General features: G+C 55.3%; 1 protein-coding gene across 1 annotated transcript; it reads left to right on the plus strand.

The window, feature by feature from the left end:
- The first annotated feature begins 993 nt into the window (after window positions 1-993).
- On the plus strand, window positions 994-20,986 carry ALDH4A1 (aldehyde dehydrogenase 4 family member A1). Its single transcript, XM_081143984.1, has 15 exons — window positions 994-1,124; window positions 7,598-7,691; window positions 8,475-8,567; window positions 9,012-9,059; window positions 9,926-10,081; window positions 11,578-11,727; window positions 11,805-11,879; window positions 12,933-13,120; window positions 15,411-15,484; window positions 16,864-17,060; window positions 17,188-17,235; window positions 18,093-18,245; window positions 18,973-19,094; window positions 19,870-19,988; window positions 20,626-20,986. Exons 1-15 carry the CDS (start codon window positions 1,066-1,068, stop codon window positions 20,736-20,738), a joined length of 1,689 nt encoding a protein of 562 aa, XP_081000110.1. The 5' UTR covers window positions 994-1,065; the 3' UTR covers window positions 20,739-20,986.
- Window positions 20,987-22,633: the final 1,647 nt, after the last annotated feature.

Below are 22,633 nucleotides of genomic sequence, written 5' to 3' on the forward strand. Positions count from 1 at the left end.
GGGCGTGGCTCAGCGGTTGAGTGTCGACCTGGGATCCAGGCGATCGGGGTTCGATTCCCGGTCAGGGCACATGCCCTGGAATTGTGGGCTCGATCAATGACTCTCTCATGGTTGATGTTTCTATCTCTCTCTCTCCCTCTCCTTTCCTCTCTCTGAAATCAATAAAGATATATTTAAAAAAAAAAACAACAAAAAATCTTCAAGCCTTCATGAAACTTCTCCAAGACAAAACTGAAATTTTGATGGGGGGTGGGGGGGGGCGGAGCAACTGGTTCCACGGCCATTGGTTTTGAAGGAAAAGCTAGGCGTAGGCCAACTCGGATTTTATCTTTTATTGACCTTAATCTTCAAAGAATGAAGCGCCAGGCCCCGGGGAGCTGGGTGGTCGGGCGCCAGGCCGGGAGGTAGAGGGTTACCGGGTCCGGGTCCGGGAGCTGCAGGGAGGGACCGCAGGCTCATCCCAGGGCCGCATCCCGGGGGAGGCAGGGGCTGGCCGCCGTGGGGCCCTGCGGGGAAGCAGAGCGGAGGCCACAGGCCAAGCGTTGCCCAAGCGGTCTGGCCGGGACACCCGCCGCTCCCGGCCGCGCAGACCCGCGGTCTTCGCCCGCACCACACACGTGTCCCATTTCCGCTCTCTGATTGGCTCTCTCAGCCCCCCCCTCCGGGCCATGGAACGCTGAGACACAATCTCTCCTCTGATTGGCCCAGGAGCTTCCATATATCATTCTGATTGGCCGATGGGGCTCACGCCCTCTCTCCCTCGGCCCCTTTGAAGGCAACTGGGTCATACCATAAAGAGAGGGGGGTAACGTGTATCTATCAAGACTTCCCTTTCGCATTAACTTGCCTTATGTCACTTAACGGCCTCTATCATGCGCTGAAAAGGAAATCCCCTTTATTAACAGAGGTAAATATGCAGGTATTTCTGTTGATCTTGACTCAGAGGACGTCTTAGGTGACCCCGTGACCCCTCTCTTTCCGAGGTAGTGCGCTCCGGGCGGGGCAGCGCCGTCGGGCCGCGCCGGGGGCGGACTGTCCTGGGACCTGCGGCACTGCGAGCTGGAGATGCTGCTGCGGCCCGCGCTCCGCCGCGCCCTGCGGGCCCGCCCCTGGTGTGCGGCCAGGTGAGTGAGCGCCGCGCCTGCGGGGGCCCCGAGCCACGCTGCCGGCCCGGGGTTCCGGGAGTCGCTGGGTGCCCCCCACGCGGGGTTCCCTCCCTGCCGGACCCCCGCCGGGTTCCCGGTGCCTCCCCTCCGCGGGGGGTGGTGGGGGTGCTTCCTCTGGTACCTCCCGTCCCCCACCCAGGCCTTCCTCTCATTGCGACACCCCTGCCTGTCTCCTTCCTGCAGCGAGGGGCACCCCCTTCCCTAATCCTGCGGCCGGGTGGGGTGTCTTGCTGCTCTCCCGGCTCCCAAGATCCGAAAGCAGCCTCCTACGCGCTCGCCCTGCTCCGAACGCGGGTCTTGTAAGCGCGCCGGCCGCGGGGGCGCGCGGGCTGCCCCCTGGGCACCTGCTTTCCGCGCACCGCCCTCCTCCGCCTCGGGCTCCCTTTCAGGACCCACCCCTGGGAGTCCCTGAGTCTCCCCTCTCCTCTGTCCTCCAGGACTTCTGCCTCTCTCTTCCTCTTCCCTTTTTTTTCAAGTTAAGTGTTGGGCAGAAAAGGGACTGCTTGCTTGCGGTAGGTGGAATAATATTTATGGAGTGCTTACCAGGTGTCAAAAGCTGAGCTAGGCATCTGGCATATGCTTTATTGTAAGGACTGAACAGTGGCAGGCACATAGGCAGTGCCCGGGTATTATCCCGATCCTCATTATCACTTGTATTTAAACTTCTGTGCGGTAGATATTATTTCACATTCCAGGTGAAGATGCCAAGGTGTAGTTTCGGAGTGGCATGCCAACCCCCAAAAGGTGGAGTTGGGCTCCTAGACCCTTGCTCACTCAATGACAGATGTCCTCAGAGCCCCTTCCTGCTGTGGACTGGGTGGGGGATCTAGGACACAGACCCTCCTGCTTCAGAGGGGCTTACAGTCTGGTGAGGCTGCCCCCCTCCGGATCCATGTTTCTCTGGGTCTCCCTTTTAGAGCTGGGCAGCCCCCTGCCCCCAGTTTGAATTTTGTTTGCCTGACCCCTGGGACTGTGACCAGCTAGCTATGTCTCCTCTGCTGAGCTAGGCCCTTTCTGAGTTAATCAGTGTCCTAAGGGATGGCACAGGGATGCCCTGGGCAGGGGTGAGTTTCAACACTGCTGTGTGTCCTCTGTGCGTGGGAATGGGATAGGGAAGGGCATGGGAGAGAAGGGCTCCTCTCCCAAGCCAAGGTTGGGGCCACACTTGCCACACCCTGTCCCTGCACTCTGAGACCACCCCTCTCAGACTCCAGATGGAAATCCCATAGATTTACTTGTTTACTCAGTACCTACCATGTGCAGGTGCTGCGCTAAACACTGGAGGGAGGGTTACCCAGGCGATTTACACGTGGATGGAGCCTTCGAAGAGTTTTCATTTTAATGGGGGAGAAAGACTTAGATGTAAAAAAAACCCCTCTGATATCTAGTAGAAAGCAATCCATATTCTTTTTTTTAAAAAGCCCATTATAACAATAATATTTATCAAGTAGTCAAATACAATAAGCCTGGCACTGTGTTGATAAGCACTGTTTTATCCCCATTTTACAGATGGCGAACTTATCTGCCTGTTAAGGCAGATGCAGGACTAAAATTGCATTCAGTCTGACTCCAGATTCATGCTCTTAATTACAAAGTCTCCTGGGTGGAGAAAAAGCATTCTGCAACCAGAGAGAAAGCATTTTGCAACCAGGCCTGCTGACTCAGGTTACCTCTTCCCATACAGCAGTTGGCCTGATGCCTTAGACAGGGTTTTTCAACCTTGGCACTATGAACATTTCTAGCTGGACGATAATCCTTATTGTAGGGACTTTCCTGTGCATTGTAGGATGTTTAACAGCATTCTTGGCCTTTACCCACCAGATGCCATTAGCATCCCACAGTTGTGATGTTGCCAGATGTCACCTGGGGGGCAAAATCACTCCTAGTTGAGTGTCATATCTCTAAGACAGCAGCTTTAATGTTTAGTCACTTGTTCATTTATTTGATAAATCTTTAGGACACACCTGTGGCATGTCATGTCTACATTTATGGTGAGACAGTGTTAGGACAGTTTTAATGATCTCACTTTGCTATATGAAGAACTTTAGTGCCAAGAAAAACCACCTCTTTTGAGGAACTGCTATGGGTAATGTTTTGTAGTGTTTCCCTTTTTGCCTGGAGTGCCAGGAATCTCAACCAATTTTTAAAAATACTTTTGATTGTGTTTTCTTTTTAATTAGTATATGTCCATAGTAAGAAGTACAGCTAAAACTTAGCTAAGGCACACCCCAGTCGTGTGCATTTGTTTACTCATTGCGACGGGTGAATGCATGCATTTACTAGACCTATTCAGTATAAATTTAAAATTACCATAATACATATAGAAAACTTTTCTGTGAAATTAAACTTTTCATACATACTTAATTCTAATTACACAAATTATGCGTCTATATTAATAAAAACAGTTAAACTAATTTGTCAATTTTTTAACATATGCATTGAGAAAACCTACTTTATTATATAACAGACTTTCTGCTTTAACGGACACCCCCTCGACTGAATTAGTCTGTTATAACGAGATCTTACTGTAACAACACATTTATAGGGTGGATTCAATGAGATAATCACTTAGCATAGTGCCAGGCATGTTGTAAGCGCTTAATAAATGTTCCTTGATGTCTTCTGGGGCAATAAAATGGAAACACTTTCCCCTGGGCTGGATGCCCCTCCCTTCTGGACCTGCCTGGGCCCCACACTTCTCTGTTAACCTCCACTGCTGGCCGCTTATCTCTGTGATAAGGAGAATTAACCTAATCAAGTCTCAGATAACCTGGGTGCTGAGTGAAGGAAGGGTAATTTCCTCTCCACTCTTCTTGGCCTTGGCCGTCCCTGACCTCAGTCAGCCACTGGGGAGCCCAAGGGACCTGTGTCCAGTCTCAGGTGTTAACCTGAGTGTGCTGGCCTGGGAGTCAAGTTCTGGGGGCCTGGGGTCAGCTCTGACATCGCATGCATGTTGTTTTCAAAGGTATTTCTCAAATGCTTACCCTGGACCAGTCAGTACGTCCAGGGGTGAATGGAATGGACACAGGCCGGCCAAGTGGAGCTTATGGCCTGGTGGCAGCTTCACAATGAGGGTTGTCACCGGTGCTGTGAGAAAAGTGCGGGGCTAAAGGGGATCTGAGAGGGGCCTGCCCAGGTGGTGGGAGGCCAGCCACATAAAGAGCACCCCACTCAAAAGGGGCCGCAAAAATGACCAATGTGACTAGATCGCAGCAAACGGTGGGAGGCACTGGGGCCGGGGCGATGGGAAATGGGTGTCTGGCCTCAGTAGTGTTGTAGGTGACCAGAGCTGCACCGGGAGTCAGGCTGGACCTGGGTTCAGCAACCTCAATACTGAGTTCTGGCTTAGAAAGAATTCAGAGCCAAGACTCCAACTCGCTAGGGAAGATTAATCGATAAAGCAAAGAAAAAGTACCCTCGAAGAGAAATTTCCAGCGGTGGCTCAAAGAGCTGCCCTGGGGAGTGGGCTAGGGCTCCTTTTAACTCCTGAGAGGGGAGTTAACTGCTCTCTTCTTTAAGCTGACCTATCAGGGCCTGTCTAGTCATCTTCTGTCTTTGTATGCCAGTAGATGGGGCTTTCCTCCAGCCCCCTTGCTCTCCTCTAAGGGTAGGGGTCTGCCCCATGACTGACCACGTGCCAGGGGAGAAAAGATCAGGAGAACCTGACCTGCATGACCAGAGGCATTCTAGGGTGGAGAGAGGGTCTCCAGGGCGAGGTCTCAAATCTTTCCAGTATCTGCTCTTCCAGTTCTTCTTCATTGCTGGGTGTCCAGAACATTCCGCCCTGGTGACCTGTAACTGGCTCATAGTCCTTCCTCTGCTCATGTCTGTCTAACTGCCTACCATGTAAGGAGTCTGCCTTTTTATTGCAGAAGAAGTGAGAGGCCACTGAGTAGTTTTGAGCCAAGTGCTTTATGTCTGCTGTGTCTGATGATTAAATTTTCATATTAAAACTATAACTTTGGCTGCAATTTGGAGAGTAGCTTGGTGACAGTGGACCAGGAGTGGCCATTGCAGTTGTCCAGGCAAAAGCTGGTGGTGCCGTGGACTAGGGAGTAGGCCTCAGGTAACCTGCACCCTGGGAGGGGAGCGGAGCCCCCCACCCCTACCCTGCTTCCCCTCAGTGTTCCCCTCTGTACATTTCTGAGGTTTCGTTGGCTGGCCCACAGCTCTATGCAGCCCTGCTGTCACCCATTGCAGATGTTTTGATGGGGCTTTTTTAGCTCAGATCCTGGAACCTGTACAGGGTGGGGAGGGGCAGCTAAAATCTCACACCCAGGCCGTGAGGTCCTCAGTGATCTCTTCAGATCTCCATAGTAACCTCATGAGATGGGTATCACTCCTAGTCAGTGACTTGCCCAAGGTCACACAGCTACTGGACTGCTGAGCTTCCTGTGGTCAGGGGGAGGGTGGGGCCTGGGGAATGTGACTGGCTTTCTTGGGCCTGATGGCTGTGGCCTGGGGGTGAGGTAGGGGGAGAGAGGGAGAAGGTCCAAGGGCGACCTTGCCCTTGGGCATCTCGGGAGACTTGGCCCTGCCCCTCCACTGCACAGGCCCCTTTCTGCTGTCCCCTGGGCCTGACCATTTCCCCCAGCTCTTCTTAAACCTCCTCTAGGTCTCTGCTGAGCTCGCCTCCTCAGGGAGGCCCTCCCTGACCACTCTGGCTAAAGTGGCTCCACCCTTCCCTTACTTATTCATTTTTGGGTCCCTCTGTCCTTATTGTGTTTATTTCTTGCCCGTGTCCCCCAGTAGAGGTCAGCTGCGTGCAGCCAGAGGCCTCGCTCTCTTGGTCACCACTGTGTCTTCAATGCCCAGGCAGTGTCAGAGATGTGGCAGATGTTCAGTAACCTTGTAGGGTAAACATGGGACCTGCCCTCACGGCCCCTTTTTCGTGTCCTTCCTCCAGGCCTCCCAGGCCAGCCCTTTGAGCCCCCACACCTCTTCCCAGTGAGAAAGCAAAAAGTCCCCCGACCCTCCCAGCCAGGCCGTTTTGCCCTCCTTTGGGCATTAGCTGCCTTCCAGGACATGGGCCTCAGACAAGGTCACTCTGAGGCAGTGATGAAGTGAGGCGCCGCAAGGCTGTCATAGTTTGTTTGAGCACAGAGGAAAACAAGGTCACTGTGCCACCCCCAAAATACCAGACACTCCCCCTCTTGCTAAAGGAGGGGCTGCGGCCCCCAGCTGTGCACTTTCCCTCCTGCGTGGAACAGTAACCCCACTTGTCCACCTGCAGGTGCATTCCGACTGGTCTCTGGCCGGGGGCGATGACACCAGAGGGAGATGGTATCTGGGTTTTTCTGATCCAAATCCAGGTCTCTCCTGATCTTGGTCTTGAACTAGATATTTTCCTTTTAGGACCTAAGTTATCTTATTTCTATAATGGGGCCACTGGTGAGGCCCATCCGATGGGCCTATACATGATGGACGAGAGGCATTATCGAGTCTAACGAGCCTCCCCTGGCCGGTGTGGTTCAGTTGGTTGGGTGTCATCCCGTGCACCCGAAAGGCTGCCAGTTCGATTCCCAGCCAGGGGTGTGCAGAAAGCAGCTGATTGATGCTTCGATCTCACATTGATGTTTCTCTCTCTCTCTCTCTCCTTTCCCCTGTCTCTAAAAATCAATAAAGTATTCTTTGAGGGGAAAAAAGTCTAACAAGCCTTGTGCATTAGGTTCCTTGTCATTAATGCTCCCTTTTACAAGTGACTGACCCTAAAGTCTTACCCATGTGCCCCCCACCTTCTGACCCCCAGGAGTGTTAGGGGTGGTGGTCATAGTGGTTATTAATCAGTGAGGTCACAGGTTCCAGACTGAACAGAGGCTCCAGAACAAGGAGTTCTTGAAACTTGGTGCCCAGGAGTCAGACTCTGAACCCCCAAGCCCCCCCTTCCTGTCTCTGTGAACTGAGCTCAGGGCACTCCTCCAAGTTCACGGGCCACCTCTTGGACTTTCTTGCTCTCCCTCAGTTCAGCTCCGAGTGCTGGGCCTCTCAGCTGGTTCACATTCTGATGAGACCCAGCTCTGGGGTATCCTGCCTTTTCAGCTAAGAGAAAGAAGTGACTGGGTCTGCTCTGGGATAAAGTTTGCATTGTGGGGAAACCCTGTCCTTGTACAAACACTTAGAAATGCGTTTGCCTCTGTGGATTTAAGCTGCAAACAACCGTGGGAGTTTGTATGGTTACTTTCGCTTCCTGGGTGTAGAAACAGGTTCAGAGGAGGCAGCTCACACACTCAAGGACACACAATCTCAGGTGTGGGACCTGAACTTGAGTTTTGCACCCCAAGGCCTGTCTTGTTCCCCCCTCGCCAGTTCTATAGTTGCTCTGGATTTCAGGATTCTCGGCCAACCCAGGATCCCCTGTTGGAGACAGAGGGGCTGGGTCTGTGGTGGTCACTGCTGACCTGTCTGCCTCCCTCCCCCGCCCTTGCATCCAGGCTTCGGTGGAAACACATCTCCTCCCTGAAGGTGGCCAATGAGCCCATCTTGGCATTCACGAAGGGCAGCCCCGAGCGAGATGCACTGCAGAAGGTAAGGGGGGCGCCAGTGCAGGGCATGGAGCAGACACAGCCTTCAGCAGCCCCAGGGTGCTTCTCGGTGCCACAGCGATTACCCCTCCTGCCCCTGCTCTCAGCCCTGGAAGGAAACCTGGGGTCAGGGGCGGGCTGTGTGTAGGGAGCATAGGAGAGGCTGGGGCCATTTGGGGGCCTCAGTGCTGGTCAGGGGTCATATGCTCACAGATGTTTTTCAGAATGGTCTTCCATTAATTGCCATTATTTTAAAAATTGTGAGGTTCCACGTAAATTTCAGGTGCAGTTTTTTATTTTATTTTATTTTTTTATATCTTTATTGATTTCAGAGAGAAGAAGGGAGAGGGAGAGAGAGAGATAGAAACATCAATGATGAGAGTCATTGATCGGCTGCCTCCTGCATGCCCCCCACTGGGGATCGAGCCCACAACCCGGGCATGTGCCCTGACTGGGAATCGAACCCCGATCTCCTGCATCCAGGTCGATGCTCAACCGCTGAGCCATGCCTGGCCCGGGAGCTACAGTTTTTAAAATCATTTTTTGTAACGGGAAAACCTGATGATGCTGGCCTCTCCTTCCTGTGTGACAGGGAGTGACAGTGGAGGGGCCGAGTCCTGCTGTCCCCCGAGGAGAGCACACGTTCTCCAGCCGCAGACCTGGCCCGGCTGCCGTCTCAGTTCCTTTCCTCCCGGGCCTCTGCATTTGCAGACTCTCCGTCGGGTCTTAGGTGGGAGAAGAGGGGAAGGAAGTGCCCATCTAGCATCTTGTCCTCTCCTCTCCTCAGGCCTTGAAGGACCTGAAGGGCAAGACAGAAGCCATCCCGTGTGTGGTGGGTGACGAGGAGGTGTGGACCTCAGATGTGCGGTACCAGGTGTCGGTAAGCCTCTCCCCGAAACTGGGGTCTCTCGAGCAGCACGACAGCATGTGACCTGGGGTCTCTGCCTCCAAGGGGGTTTTAGTCCATGCCCAGATTTGGGTAGACTTGGAGAGGGGGAGTCAGTTTACATGGGCCCCACGGCTAGCGGGTGGCAGACAGAGATTCGAACCTGTGTCTGACCATAAAGTCCACGCTTTCCCTGAAACACTGCGGTCCATGCCTTTTTCCTGGACCGGGAACCGTGTCTTACTCATGGAAAAGCGGGTGCCCCACAACCCTCAAGGGGCAGAGATCGGCGTGGGCTGGGCTACTGGAGGCTTCATGGGGATTGGAGGGGAGAGAGCTGAGGGCTCTTCCCTGGAAAGCCAGCTCTGAGCCCTGCCTCTCCCCCCCCACGTCCCCCACCCCCACCCTGGCACTTCCCTCGCTCTTCTCTTCTTTCAGCCCTTTAACCATGGACACAAGGTGGCCAAGTTCTGCTATGCAGACAAGGTGAGTCCCTGGTGACTTTGGGGTTTGGGGGTGCTGCCCCTGTTTTGTCCTGCTGGCTGCGGACATAGAGGTGGACATCAGACACTGCTTCCCTCTGGCCGTGGGGGTGAGAGTGTAGTTGGGGCAGTCAGGACTGAGGGAGTCCCTGAGCGGGTGTCTCTTACAGGTCCAGGCATGCAGGGGTTAACTTGAGCCAGGTGGGAGCTGCCTTGGTCAGGGCTGGGACATCCTCCCACCTGCTGTCGCTGTCTCCACGAGGCAAACCCTGACATGGTAGAGTTGAGGGGAGCCGTAGATTCTGGGGAGGCTGAGTCAGGGAAATTGGAGACATCGTGGATGGAAAGCCAGAAGGAATTAGTATCACGGAGGGCCACCGAGAGGGGATGGGGTGACCTGTGGTAGGGGGTCTAGGGTCTGGCGTCCTGTGGCAGTGAGAGCAGCTGAGGTGCCAGCAGCAGGTGTGTGTCTCAGGTGGTTCTGGCCTGGCAAAGGTAAGACCAGGGCCCTGACCTCGAGGGCTGATGGCCCTGGATGGTAGATTCAGGGGCCCCAGGCCCCAGGATTAAGGTGACACCCTATGAGACCACAGGAGAAAGAGGATCAGATTTAACAGCTGCGGGACTCAGTGCCAAGTGCCTGGCATGCTGACCCAGCTGGCAGGTCAGCCTTCTCCAGACTGGCAGCAGAACAGGTTCCAAGCCTGGGGTGGCCCTGCCAGCAATGGGACTTAGGGTCTGCAGCTGTGGGGAGGGGAGCCGGTGTCCTCCCCGGGTGGAGCGTGACCTCCAGATCTCTCCTCCCTCGCTCATTCCCTTGGGACCCGTCCTGCTACAGGAAGAAACCCCCAACCTTGCCCTCTTCGCTAGGCCCTGCTCAACAAAGCCATTGAGGCCGCCTTGGCTGCCAGGAAAGAGTGGGACCTGAAGCCTGTCGCAGACCGGGCCCAGATCTTCCTGAAGGCAGCAGATATGCTGAGCGGGCCACGCAGGGCGGAGATCCTTGCCAAGACCATGGTGGGACAGGTGAGGTGCCTGTGGGCACAGTTGGGGTGGGAGGCAGTTGTACCCCATCCAGTTCGGCAGGCATCAGCTGAGCAGCTTCTGGGTACTGAGACCTGCTCTGCTGGCTGGAGACTCAGAGGTGTCCTCGAGGGACAGGCCTAGGAGAGTGGGCAAACACCCAAAACATTAGACAAGGGGGACTGCTAAGCCTATGTGTCTGACCACGGAAATGTCGCTTCCCTTCCTTCTCTGTTCCCACTCCAGGCAAGGCCTTTGTCATGCTTTGCCTGGACTGACAGTTGCCCTGTGCAGTCCTCAGGTGTTCTCGATACCTCTAGCAGGTGCTCCAGGCTTACAAACCACTAAGATCTATCACTGAGAGTCACATCCCAGATCCTGAGCCCAGGACCCTACAATTCCCCCCTCTTTCCAGCTCGCCAGCTTCTCTGCCCTTCCCACCAGGCCTTCTTACCTGTGGTGAGGCCAGTGTGGACCTAGTGACATTCCTGTACTCCACGGGCATCCCACATCCCTGCCTCTGCCTGGTGTCTCCTGCCTGGGATGCTTACTCTCTTCTCTGCCCCGTGAACTCTTACCTGTCAACAGCCAGCCGAGATAGCACCTCCTCTGTGAGCCTTCCAGAAACCTTCTCTGTCCAGAAGGATCAGTCCCACCCCATAGCATGCTGTTCATTTGTCACAGCTCAGATCGCACGGGGGTGTAATGTCTTCCTATGTTTCTGTTACCCCTTTATAAGCAAGCTTTTAGGGAACAGTAATCATGCGTTAATGTTCTCCATCTTTCTGGGCCTTCCTGGAGTCATAGAAACTCCTGGAGAAACGTTTTTTGAGTGAGTGCATTTGAGCCAGAGAGTGGCAATAGCAGCCCAGAGCTCTGGGAAAGGAGCGGAGCCGGGAGAGTTCATTTCACCGGCCTCAGGGAGCATTGGGAGGTTTGGGTGAGAGCTCCCCCTGCTGCACAGAGGTGGTACGACAGTCACGCCCTGCCAAGCGTGTCCCGCTTTTCTCTGCAGCCCCTGGGGTGGGTGTCAGGCTCTAGAATGTCCCAGGTGAGCCGCACTTGGGCAGGAAGAGACACACACACTTCCAAGACCAGATTAAAGTGCCTCTTTATTTGAGTGAAGGCTCAGGAGCTTGTGGGAAACGCAGTGGCCGTGCAGAGCAGGGAGCAGTGCATCTTAGCTCCGCTTCCTTCACCCCATGTCCTGGGCAGGGCGAGCAGCTGCCAGTGTGCCAAGGGGGGTCGCCCGGACCCAGGAAAGGCCCATTCTTGCTGCCCAGAGTCCTTTCCCCATGGCTCACATTCACCATCGGAAAGAACAGACAGTCTAAGGAAACACTTACAGTCTCAAGGCCTCCTGGTTCCTGGCCCAACACACCTGGCGAGGGCACGTATTCACTCCGGGGCAGGTCCCGCCAGCGCCCTGCTCATGCGTCACTGTGGGTTCAGGGTCCCGTGTCTGCCACTGCTGACCCCCTGGCCTTCCTGCCTCGCAGGGTAAGACAGTGATCCAAGCCGAGATCGATGCCGCGGCCGAGCTGATCGACTTCTTCCGATTCAACGCGAAGTTTGCTGTGGAGCTGGAGGGAGAGCAGCCCATCAGCGTGCCGCCCAGCACCAACACTGTGGTGTATCGGGGGCTGGAGGTAGCCACCTGGAGGTGCAGGGTGGGACGGGCTGCTGGAAGCCTTGAGCTTGGCCTCACCACCTCCTCTGTCTCCAGGGCTTCGTGGCAGCCATCTCCCCCTTTAACTTCACTGCCATCGGCGGCAACCTGGCGGGGGCACCAGCCTTGATGGTGAGATGTGGGCAGCGGGAAGGGATGGTGGGAGCTCAGCATCATTCCCGTCTCAACAGACAAAAGGCCACATTTGAGGCCCCAGCCCTAGTCGTGGGGAGAAGCACAGGGGCCGAGACAGCGTGGGGCGTGGAAAGGCTTCAGGGTCAGAGGCTGGTTTGGGTTCCAGCTTTGCCTTGCTCTAGGTGACCCCAGTTAAGCCCCCACACTGCTCTGAGGCAGTGTCCCTATCTGCAAAGTGGAAATAATAGGAATGCCTGCAGTGCAGGGTTGTGAGGAGCAGATGAGACCGGATGAACCAGGCGTTTGACGTGGCAAACGCCAGGCAGGTCTGGCCATGTGCAGGCTAGTGTGTGGTGGTTGTTAGTGATGGTGATAATTGTAGCTCACCTTAGAATGCTTGCTATGGGCCTGGTGACTTATTTGTCAGAGTTGTACAGCTAGTTAATAATGGGCAGATTGGGGTTCAGGCTTAGTTTTAAAGAAGTCACTCCATGATCAGGGTGAAGCGGACCATCAGCCTCATGAGCTTCCAGTCTGATGGGGCAGACATGGCCCTGCCTTTGGAGGGCCTGGGTGACTCAAGGAGTTGCCAGAAGAGAGCTGAGTTGTTGGGGGCCTGAGCCCCAAGCAGGGTGGCTGGGTGACCTGGAGAATGTTCGTGCACACACCCAGGCGTCCACGTGCCCTCACCAGGACATGTGCAGAGAGCCCCGTGAGCCCTTGCCCAACCACACCCAGTGAGCACCCAGCAACTCAGGAACACCTAGAACAGTGCTGCCTGAGGGGTGCTGGCAGGACCAGTCCATGCAGGCTTTGGAGGAAGGGAGCCTTGGCCAGAGAGAGAGAGCAGCCAGGGCTGGCGTGGTCTTGTTAGCAAGGGCCATCAGAGCATACTGCGCGACACCTGGAGTTGTGGGCTCGGGTAGGGGACATCCTGGCCTGCATAGGGGCCTGATGGTTCCCGGTGAGGGATGACCATGCTTTGGGGTGGGCTGGAGTCAGGGCTGGTGGCTTCTGGCCTTCTGAGTCATCCTTGTGCCTCCCGGGCAGGGCAATGTTGTCCTTTGGAAGCCCAGCGACACTGCCATGCTGGCCAGCTATGCCGTCTACCGCATCCTCCGGGAGGCTGGCCTGCCTCCCAACATCATCCAGTTTGTGCCAGCTGATGGGCCCACATTTGGGGACACTATTACCAGCTCAGAGCACCTGTGTGGCATCAACTTCACAGGCAGCGTGCCGTAAGTCCCTGGGGTGAGGTAGGGCAGGGTGCTTTAGGGGTGTCACCTCTGTCCAGTAGCTGGGCTGTGAGCCAGAGGTCTGGCACTGACCATACTTACTTGCTGTGTGGCTGTGGGTGAGCCACTTCCCCTCTCTGAGCCTCTGTCTCTTCACCTGTGTAGCAGGACTGCTGATCTCTACCTTACAGAGTAACCATCAGGGTTGAACTAGTTACAAACAGGAAAGAGCTTACCGGCTAGAAGCAGCCCACGGGTGTTTGGCAATATTGATTTTGATGCTGTCTCTGTCACTCGAAAGGGGAAAAGGGAGCCTGGAATAAATAATTGGAGGAGGAGAGTCGGGGAGGAGGTGGGAAAGTCTTGTAGGAGAGGGGACAGCACATGCAGAGGATTAACGAAGAAGCTCTTGTGCTCTGGGAGGTGGTGGTGCCATGTGGCTGGAGCTTGGAGTTGGGGGACTGAAGGTAAGAGGGTGGGAGCAGGACATGGTTGGATCATGACCACTTATTCATTCACTTGCTCAGCTGGGATTTAGCCTCCCTGCATGCTGGACCCTGCTCATGCTAAGACTCAGCAGCGAATTTGTGGAGAGGACAAGGTCCTGCCTCCGAGGGGATTTTAGTCCAGTGACTCCAAGGCCCTGTGGGCTTGAACGATGTCTGGACTTTATCCTGAAGGTGATGGGAGACAGCGAAGGTTTTATGCAGGGGGAGTGTCTTAATCAGGGTTCAAGCAGAGATTACAAACTACGGTAGCTCTTCAGTGGGACCTGGCGAGTGGCTGTTTTCTTTGACGGCTAATAGGGATGAAGCCACCTGGTACAGCTCTGACAGTTTCATGTCAAAATCCAAATGATGGCTTCTTTTGACAACCTGGATGCTCTGGTCCCCTTTGGCCCTTATTTCCACGGGCTGGAGGTGGGCAGGCTCCCCACCTCCCCCACCACACAGGTCTCCGCACCCCGGGTCTGCCTCCCTCCCTCCCTGCCTGTCCCTCTGTGCCCCGCATTTGCAGCCTCTGTCCCAGAGGATGGCTCTGGCTGCTCTGCACACAAGCCGCTAGTAGCTGGAAGCAGGAGACCATAGGAGTCTGTCCACATCGAGCAGGACGACAGGGCCTGAACCAGGGTGGAGACAGTGGGAATGGAGAAAAGTGGGACAATTCAAGGGAGAGAGTAGCAGGGAGATTCGATCACCTGTCTGTGGGGTTGGGATCGGGGATCAGCGGGAATGTCCAGACTTGGGGCAGGAGGCATCGTTCGCAAGGTGGGCACCCCAAGGCCCCGCAGTGGGAAGGTTAGGGCAAAGATGATGCACATGTTGGTCACTTTGAATTTGGGGTGCCCATGGGTCACCTGGGTGGAGATGTCAAGGTCAGCACTGGGGACCTACCAGATGTCACTGGGACACCTGCAGTGGCTTCACTCTGCTGGTGTCAGGCTCCCCCACCCCTCTTCCCTCCAGGGTTTGCAGGGTGGCAATGGCAGCATTAGAATTGCTGAGGAGGGCTGTTTTCCAAAAGGCCTGCTCTGCCAGCCGAAGGCCCCACGGGTCCCTGCCTGTTAGCGGGCGGAGCGGGCCTGGCCCCCATTTGCCATGCTCTGATGAGCAGCGGCTCAAAGGTGGGAAAGTCATAAATTAGTATTAGCTACTGTGTCGCTGGCTCCCTGGTGATTAGCATTTTTATTGTTTTGTGGTGCTGAGGTTGGTCACACTCCGAGCCCAGGGAGGAGGCGCCCAGGGAGGAGGCAGGCCTGAGCTTCCTCTCCCAGGACCCTTCTCCTCAGTTTGGCCTCTGGAGCCTTGGGTGCTGGGCAAGGGCACCCCTCGCAGACAGTGACAGCGTCTGTCCCCCATCAGGCACCTTCAGTGGGCTCTTAACTCTCATTAGAGTGAATCACAGAACAGCCCTGCCCAGTGGGATTCTTCCCTCCAGTTCCCAGATGAGACACCGAGTTTGAGGCTCAGAGAGGTTAAATAGTGAGCGGAAGATCACATCGCCATGGGTGTCTGAGTCAGAGCTTGAACCCAGTACCCCCCCCCCAGCCTTCTCTGCACCATCCTGCCACCAAGGCTCCCCTTGCTCCCTCCCCGTAGGCCTGGAGTGCTGCCCATTTCCAGCTGCCACCGCCTACTGGTTCCCCACCACCCCTGCTGTGAACCCCTGCTCGCCTCTGGGCTGCCGACCCTGGCCTTCCTCTGCTGGGGCCTGTGCCGCAACCCCCAGAACCCTCACCCTTTCAGATACCCAAGCCCAGCTCCCTAATTCCCATCCTGTCCTCTGGTTTCAGAACCTTTAAAAACCTGTGGAAGCAGGTAGCCCAGAACCTGGATCGCTTTCGCACCTTCCCACGCCTGGCTGGAGGTAAGGGCCCTCTGCCTGCGCCGTGCCTGTGGCTCCAGGGAGCCCCCCCTTCCCCGGCCATCACGCAAGAGGAGGTGAAGCAGCCATAGTTGGGGTGCTGCAGGAGCTGAGACCTGGGGGGCCTTAGGCGTGGAGCCTCTGCTCTGGCAGGTCCTGGGGGTTGTGCAGAGCACCTGTGCCTCAGAGTGTGTGTGTGTCTTTCTTTCTTTCTTTCTTTCTTTCTTTCTTTCTTTCTTTCTTTCTTTCTTTCTTTCTTTCTTTCTCTCTCTCTCTCTCTCTCTCTCTCTCTCTCTCTCTCTCTTTCTCTCTCTCTTCCTCTCTCTCTCCCTCTCTCTCTCCCTCTCTCTCTCCCTCTCTCTCTCCCTCTCCCTCTCCCTCTCCCTCTCCCTCTCCCTCTCCCTCTCCCTCTCCCTCTCCCTCTCCTCCTTCTCCTCCCTCTTCTCCCTTTCCTTCCCTTTCCTTCCTTTCTTTTCTTTTCCCTTTCTTTCTTTCTTTCTTTCTTTCTTTCTTTCTTTCTTTCTTTCTTTCTTTCTTTCTTTCTTTCTTTCTTTCTTCCTTCCTTTCTTCCTTTCTTCCTTTCTTCCTTTCTTCCTTTCTTCCTTTCTTCCTTTCTTCCTTTCTTCCTTTCTTCCTCCCTTCCTCCCTTCCTCCCTTCCTCCCTTCCTCCCTTCCTCCCTTCCTCCCCTTCCTCCCCTTCCTCCCCTTCCTCCCCTTCCTCCCCTTCCTTCTTTTCTTTTCCTTTCTTTTCCTTTCTTTTCCTTTCTTTTCCTTTCTTTTCCTTTCTTTCTTTCTTTCTTTCTTTCTTTCTTTCTTTCTTTCTTTCTTTCTTTCTTTCTTTTCTTTTCTTTTCTTTTCTTTTCTTTCTTTCTTTTCTTTCTTTTCTTTCTTTTCTTTCTTTTCACCAGTCATTCAGCAAATTAAGTACCATGGTAGGGAAGGAGCCCTGGCTGTTGACATGGGTGGACCCCCTCACCTCTTGCTGGTTTGGGGGGTTAGTGGAAAGCTTAAAGAAAGCTGTGCCCACTTCTGGGAGTGGAATGGGAGCCTAGGATTCTGGTCCTTCCTCTGCCATGGTATTGGGCAGCACCACAGTCCCAGCCTCAGTTTCTCATCTGTATAATGGGGGAGTTGGTTCTGATGACCCCTGACGCCCTTCACCCTTGGGCATCAGTTTTTTCATCTGTAGAGTGGGAGAGCAGGCCTGGCTCATCGGTGTCTGGGATGCCGCCCAGCTCTAACTCTGCCTCTCCCGCTCTCATCCGCCCAGTGTTGGGGGCTGGTCACAGGGCCCCGTGGACAGCCGTGGGCAGTGTGGTGGGCCCCTGGGCTGGCCGGAGGAGCCCGCTCCTTCATTCGTCCCCCCACCCTGGCCCCTGTAGAGTGCGGGGGGAAGAACTTCCACTTCGTGCACCGCTCAGCCGACGTGGACAGCGTGGTGAGTGGGACCCTGCGCTCAGCCTTCGAGTACGGTGGCCAGAAGTGCTCGGCCTGCTCCCGCCTCTACGTGCCTCACTCGCTGTGGCCGCAGATCAAAAGGCAGCTGCTGGAGGAGCACGGCAGGATCAAAGTGGGCGACGTGAGTGGGGCCTTCATCCGCGGCCCAGCGGGCGGCTGGCGGGATTGCAGCTCCTGTGCGGGTGGGCCGGGGCGTGCAGGAGGGGCCCGTGGCCACTTGGTCTCTTCTCGTGTCCCCCCGCCTCCAGCCTGCAGAAGATTTTGGGACCTTCTTCTCCGCGGTGATTGACGCCAAGGTACGGGCTAGAATCCAGTTGTTCTGGGGAGCTGAGCCCTGGACCGGGTGGAAGAGGGAGGAGGAGATAAGGGGGCCCCCACTGCTTCTGGGGAGGGAGCCAGGTCGCCACCCCCGCCTCCAGCTTTTAAAGGGCAGAATCCTCCAGCCAGAGAACAACTCGCCTCCTGTACACGCTACAGCCGAGCTCAACAAGCCCCCTTTAAGTGCATATTCATACAGACACAGCTAGGCCCTCACATCTGTGTGCATAAACCTAAACACGCGCACATGTATGCACATACATGAACATGTTCACGTGTGGGCATGTGTGTCGGCCTTTCCACATACATGCATATACATCCATACACACATATCTCTGTACATGAGCAAATCCATCCATGTGTGTGCATGCAAAGGTTCATGTACATGTTTGTACGTATATAAATGCACATGTGTAGGTCAACATGCATGTAACATACAGGGGTGGGCAAAAGTAGGTTTATAGTTGTAATTCAAATAAGTAATACAATAATCAATAATACAAGAATAAACTGTTTCACATACGACTGTAAACCTACTTTTGCTCGCCATGTATCTACATGCTTAAGTAAAGCAACATGGCCATGCCTATGCCCATGTGTACATTTATGCCATATGTATATTTATATGTGAGTAGTTCTAACACATGCACACACACGCGCGCATGCACATCTGCCCTGGTCTCTGCCATGGCTTACCCAGACCCTCAGGGCCCTCCCCTCTGCCATGTCAGAATTTGGGTCCCTCAGGAACAGGTGTTTTGGGGTGAGTGTATTGGAGGCTGCTGCTGGGACCGGTCCCCTAGCCGGTTCCTGACACCCCTCCCCGCCTCTGCAGTCCTTTGGCCGCATCAAGAAGTGGCTGGAGCACGCCCGCTCCTCGCCCAGCCTCACTGTCCTGGCGGGGGGCAAGTGTGATGACTCTGTGGGTTACTTCGTGGAGCCCTGCATCATCGAGAGCAAGGACCCCCAGGAGCCCATCATGAAGGAGGTGACTGGGCGGGTGGCCGGAGGCACAGGGGAGGACAGCCGCTCAGCACAGCATGTGCACAGGGCCCTTGAGATTGGTTTTCTTCTCCAGGCATTATCCCATTTCACAGATGAGGAAAGTGAGCAAGTGAATGTCTCACACCCAGTGAGAGCAGAGCCAGGCCTTGAGCTCAGGCCTCCTGACCCCAAATCCAGTGGTGGGTCCTGACACTGCTGACACTGCCCATGCCCACCACAGTGATCGTAACAGCTGACGTTTATAGACTCAACTGTGGGCCGGCCACAGCTGCCACTTGATGGCGGTAAAGGGGGTATTATCAGTCCCATTTTGCAGATGAGAAACTGAGGCTCCAGGAGGTCAAGGAACCTTGGTGGCAGCGGGAACAGTGGTACTATTGGGGCAGTTCCTGGATCAGCTGTTGCCAGAAATCTCCTGTTTCCTTGGGCCTGGGCCCGTGGCTCTACGGGTGTGGGTTTGGCTGGCAGAAGGGCCAGAAAGTTTCCTGGGATCTTTTGCCAGGTTGGGGTGGGGTGGGCAGGGCAGGAGCTGGGCACGGTGCTATCCCGGAGGAATCCAGCAGGACATGCACCTGGCCCTTCTTGCAGGGGCTGAGCTGTGCACCGAGGCCTGGGGACGGGGCACTGAGAGTAGAGGCAGAGGGCAGAGCAGGCTGGGAGGCCTCAGGGCCCTGGTCCAGGCTGAGGCTGGTCTTGGGCTTCTCTCCCAGGAGATCTTCGGGCCTGTGCTGACCGTGTACGTCTACCCAGACGACAAGTACAAGGAGACACTGCGGCTGGTGGACAGCACTACCAGCTACGGCCTCACGGGGGCAGTGTTTGCCCAGGATAAGTGAGTGGCTGCAGTCCCTCTGCTCCAGGCCTGCTGTCCTGTCCACACCCTGGACGTGGGTCCTAGCAATAATGCCACCCCTTGCTTTCCATCCACGCCCCTCCCCTCAGCCCCGACCGGCAGGCAGGCCTTCCATGCACAGGTATAGAGAGGCAGCTGGCTCTTTGTTAAAGTGCAGGTTCTGGGGCCCGGCTATTGGGTCTGGATCTCTAGGGGTGCGCATGGGAATAGGAGTTTTTCACCAGCTCCCTCAGTCTGAGGGGGCCCCGCTGTGCAAGGTCATCGCCTCATGCTGCAGAGTGGGACACAGGCTCGGGCCGGGCACACTGCTCATCTTGCAGAGGCAGGATTTGATATTCACCCTGAGGCTTTGCTTTTTCCTGCCTCCTGGCTTAGTTGCCACCCTTTTTCTGTCTAGAGAAAATGAGGTGGGAGTGGAACCTGAGGGTCAGGGTGAGGCTTGAGGGGTCCCCCAGCTCCTGAGGGACAGGAAAATTGGACCAGGATGGGCCACTCCCTTGAGTGTGTGCTTGCAGGAGCACCCTCAGTCCTTGCAGGAGCCCTGCAAGGGAGGCCTGAAATCCCCTCTCCAGAGGAGAAAGCTGAGGCCCAGAGACCCTAAGTAATCTGCCCAAGGCCCCACAGCTGGTGGCTGGCCCAGGCTGGCCCATGTCACTGTCCCAGTGATCGCCTGGATAGCCAGCCTGAGCTGGGTGGGTATGGAAGTTGGACCTGGGGCTGGAGGGGTGGGTGAGCTGGCTGTCCTGCCTTGTAGGAATGTTGTCCGGGAGGCCACGGAGATGCTAAGGAATGCTGCCGGCAACTTCTACATCAATGACAAGTCCACCGGCTCAGTGGTGGGCCAGCAGCCCTTCGGGGGGGCCCGAGCCTCTGGTGAGTGGGTTCCTGTTTCCAGGAGGAGTCTTGAGATCCTTCATTTCAAGGGTGCTAAGAGTAATAGGAACCGCACCATCCCCTGAGCACTGTGGTCGGGCACTGCTCACCCCCAGTTCTTTTAACAGCCTTGTGAGCCAACATGCTAAACTGAGGCACAGGGTGGTGAAGCTCCTTGCTGAAGGGCACGTGGCTAGGAAGTGGTGGAGCTGGCTTTTGAATCTAGTACCCACAGCTTGTGCCACCATGCTCCAGGTCACTTCAATCCAACTCCCTCCTATTTACAAATGGGGAAACTGAGGCTCAAGTTGGGGTGGTGACTGTCCAAGGTCCTAGCTGCCCAGTGGCCGAGCCAATGCTCCCCTGTCCCCGAGACACCCCTGGCAGGTGGGGCACACGGATCCCGGGATTGTCGGTGTCCTGTCCGCTCACAGTTCCTCCCTCACCCGACCTCCGGCTAAGGGTGCTCCTCACAGATGCACTTAGGAAACTGGCCACTGTGAACACTTTTCGTTGTAGTTTGTTTGCTGCCCACACTGGGGCCCCATTTATTCCATCAACTCCTCCCCACCCCTTTTCCCTTCTGCCCAGAGCTGATATATCTTTTCAGAGGCAACCAGAGCTGTCTTTTCCACAGGAACCAATGACAAGCCAGGGGGACCCCACTACGTCCTGCGGTGGACATCGCCCCAGGTCATCAAGGAGACGCACAAACCTCTGGGCGACTGGCGCTACTCGTACATGCAGTGAGCCTGCTCTGCTCCTCCACCGTCCACCTGTCTGTCTGTCCAGGCACCTGACCTCAGAGCACTGGGCCCACCCCAGCCCTCCACCCTGCTCCCTGTAGATGGCCCTTTTCCTAGAGTCAAGGGCTGGCTCCCTGCCCCACACTGGCCTTATCCTGGCCTGTCCCACATCTTGGTGTCAGGTGCCCCAGCTCAGGTTTAAGATCCTGCAGGGAGGGAACAGGCCTGCTGCCCTCATCCCATCGGCCACCTTAGAAATTGCATCTCGGAGGTGTGACCTTGGTGCCGGCTGGTTCTCTATCTCCCCTTTCCTCCTCTTATATACTGGCCCAGTGGTTAAGGGACTTGGGGAATGATGGGGCAGCTCCTGATCCCTTGGGTAACAGGAGGCAGCTCTGGGCCCCTTGCCAAACCTCATGACCCACAGAGGTTCCTGGCCTGGCCCTGGCTTCTCCAGGCCTGCAGGACTAGGTGTGACCAGGGTGGTCTGCAGGGCTGGTGAGTCATGGCTGCAGGTACTGGGACATTAGCTGACCTTGCCCCCTTTGGTCTGGGCCACCCGCCTTTTACAGTAGCTCTTTGCCCAGACCCACATGAGCTAGTGGATACCTGTGCCTGACCTTGAGCCTTAGATACCCATGTGCCTTCCTCCAGGCGCCCGTATGTCCACGTGATTGACAGCTTCATGTGGCGAGGCTGGAGGCCGCCTTCCAAGATGTGGGATGTGCTGGTCCTTCTTGGGGCTGTGATTTTGGAAATTGTGGGTGGAACTTAGCTCTCCTCCCTAAGCTACCCTCAGAGCCTTGTTGGCCTGGGGTTTCTTGCAGGAGCTCATTTCTCACTGGCCATGGTACGACAGGCCCAGGTAGATGCTCTCCCCATTCCCCAGTCCCCCAGACCTACCCTTGGGTCCCTGTCCTGCCAGGGCCAAGGGTTGCTCATAGAATCTTCTTCCTTTGAATGTGAGTGGCTCGGTGTGGACTGGCCCTTGGGTGGCCTGTTCTTTGTTTGATGTAGCCATTCGGTGGACTCTCACAAACAGGTTGGATTCTGGGTGGCCAGGGATCTATAAAGGGTGACTTCAGAGGGCAGTTTTTAGGGCGCCCTAAATGTCCTGGGCCTTCCTCAAGGACAGCTGTCAGGAGGTCCCCATGGGGTTGGCGTGGTCATTCCCTAAGTGCCATGACCTCCCACTGCGCCCAGCGGTCAGGGGTGAGTGCCAGTGCCGCCTGGCAGGCCCCTGGGTTCTGCTTCCTTCCTGGTTCTGCACTGTTTCCCATAAGGGGCCAGGTCAGGTGGCTGGGGTGGGTGGGTGGAAATGTTCCTGGTTCTACTGGCTCTCTACTGTGAGGTGGCAGTGGGATTTGCCTGGATGTCACCCAATAAAATACCTGTTACTTAATCAAATTGGTCTTTCTGGTGGGGGTGGTAGGGGCTGGTCAGCATCTAAGTCTGATGGCATTGTCACTGTGTCATTAGGTGTCAGGGGCACAGTGCCCTCAATGTGATAGAAGGAAGGGTAGGCACTGATGAGTGGGAATACCTACTGCAGGTGAGGGGAACTCTGGAGCCAGATGGGCTGGGTGCAAATCCCAGCTCCAAAATGTTGTGCAACGTCTGTGACCTTCTGTCTCTTCATCTGTAAGATGGAATAGTAATACACACACACACACACACACACGAGGTTGTCATGAGAATTAAATGAGTTAATCATTGTGTTTAGAACAATGCCAGACACAGAATTAATTATTCGACAGTGTTACCCATTTACCCATTATTGTAACAACCACTATTATGTGCTGTGATAAGTTTACATGCCTGGATATTTTAGTTAAATATTATTCTAGATGTGTCCGTGCAGGTGTTTTTGGACATGATTAACATTTAAATCAGTGGACT

The sequence above is a fragment of the Miniopterus schreibersii genome (assembly GCF_964146895.1).
Source record: "Miniopterus schreibersii genome assembly, chromosome: 8".
In the NCBI taxonomy this organism is placed as follows: Eukaryota; Metazoa; Chordata; class Mammalia; order Chiroptera; family Miniopteridae; genus Miniopterus; species Miniopterus schreibersii.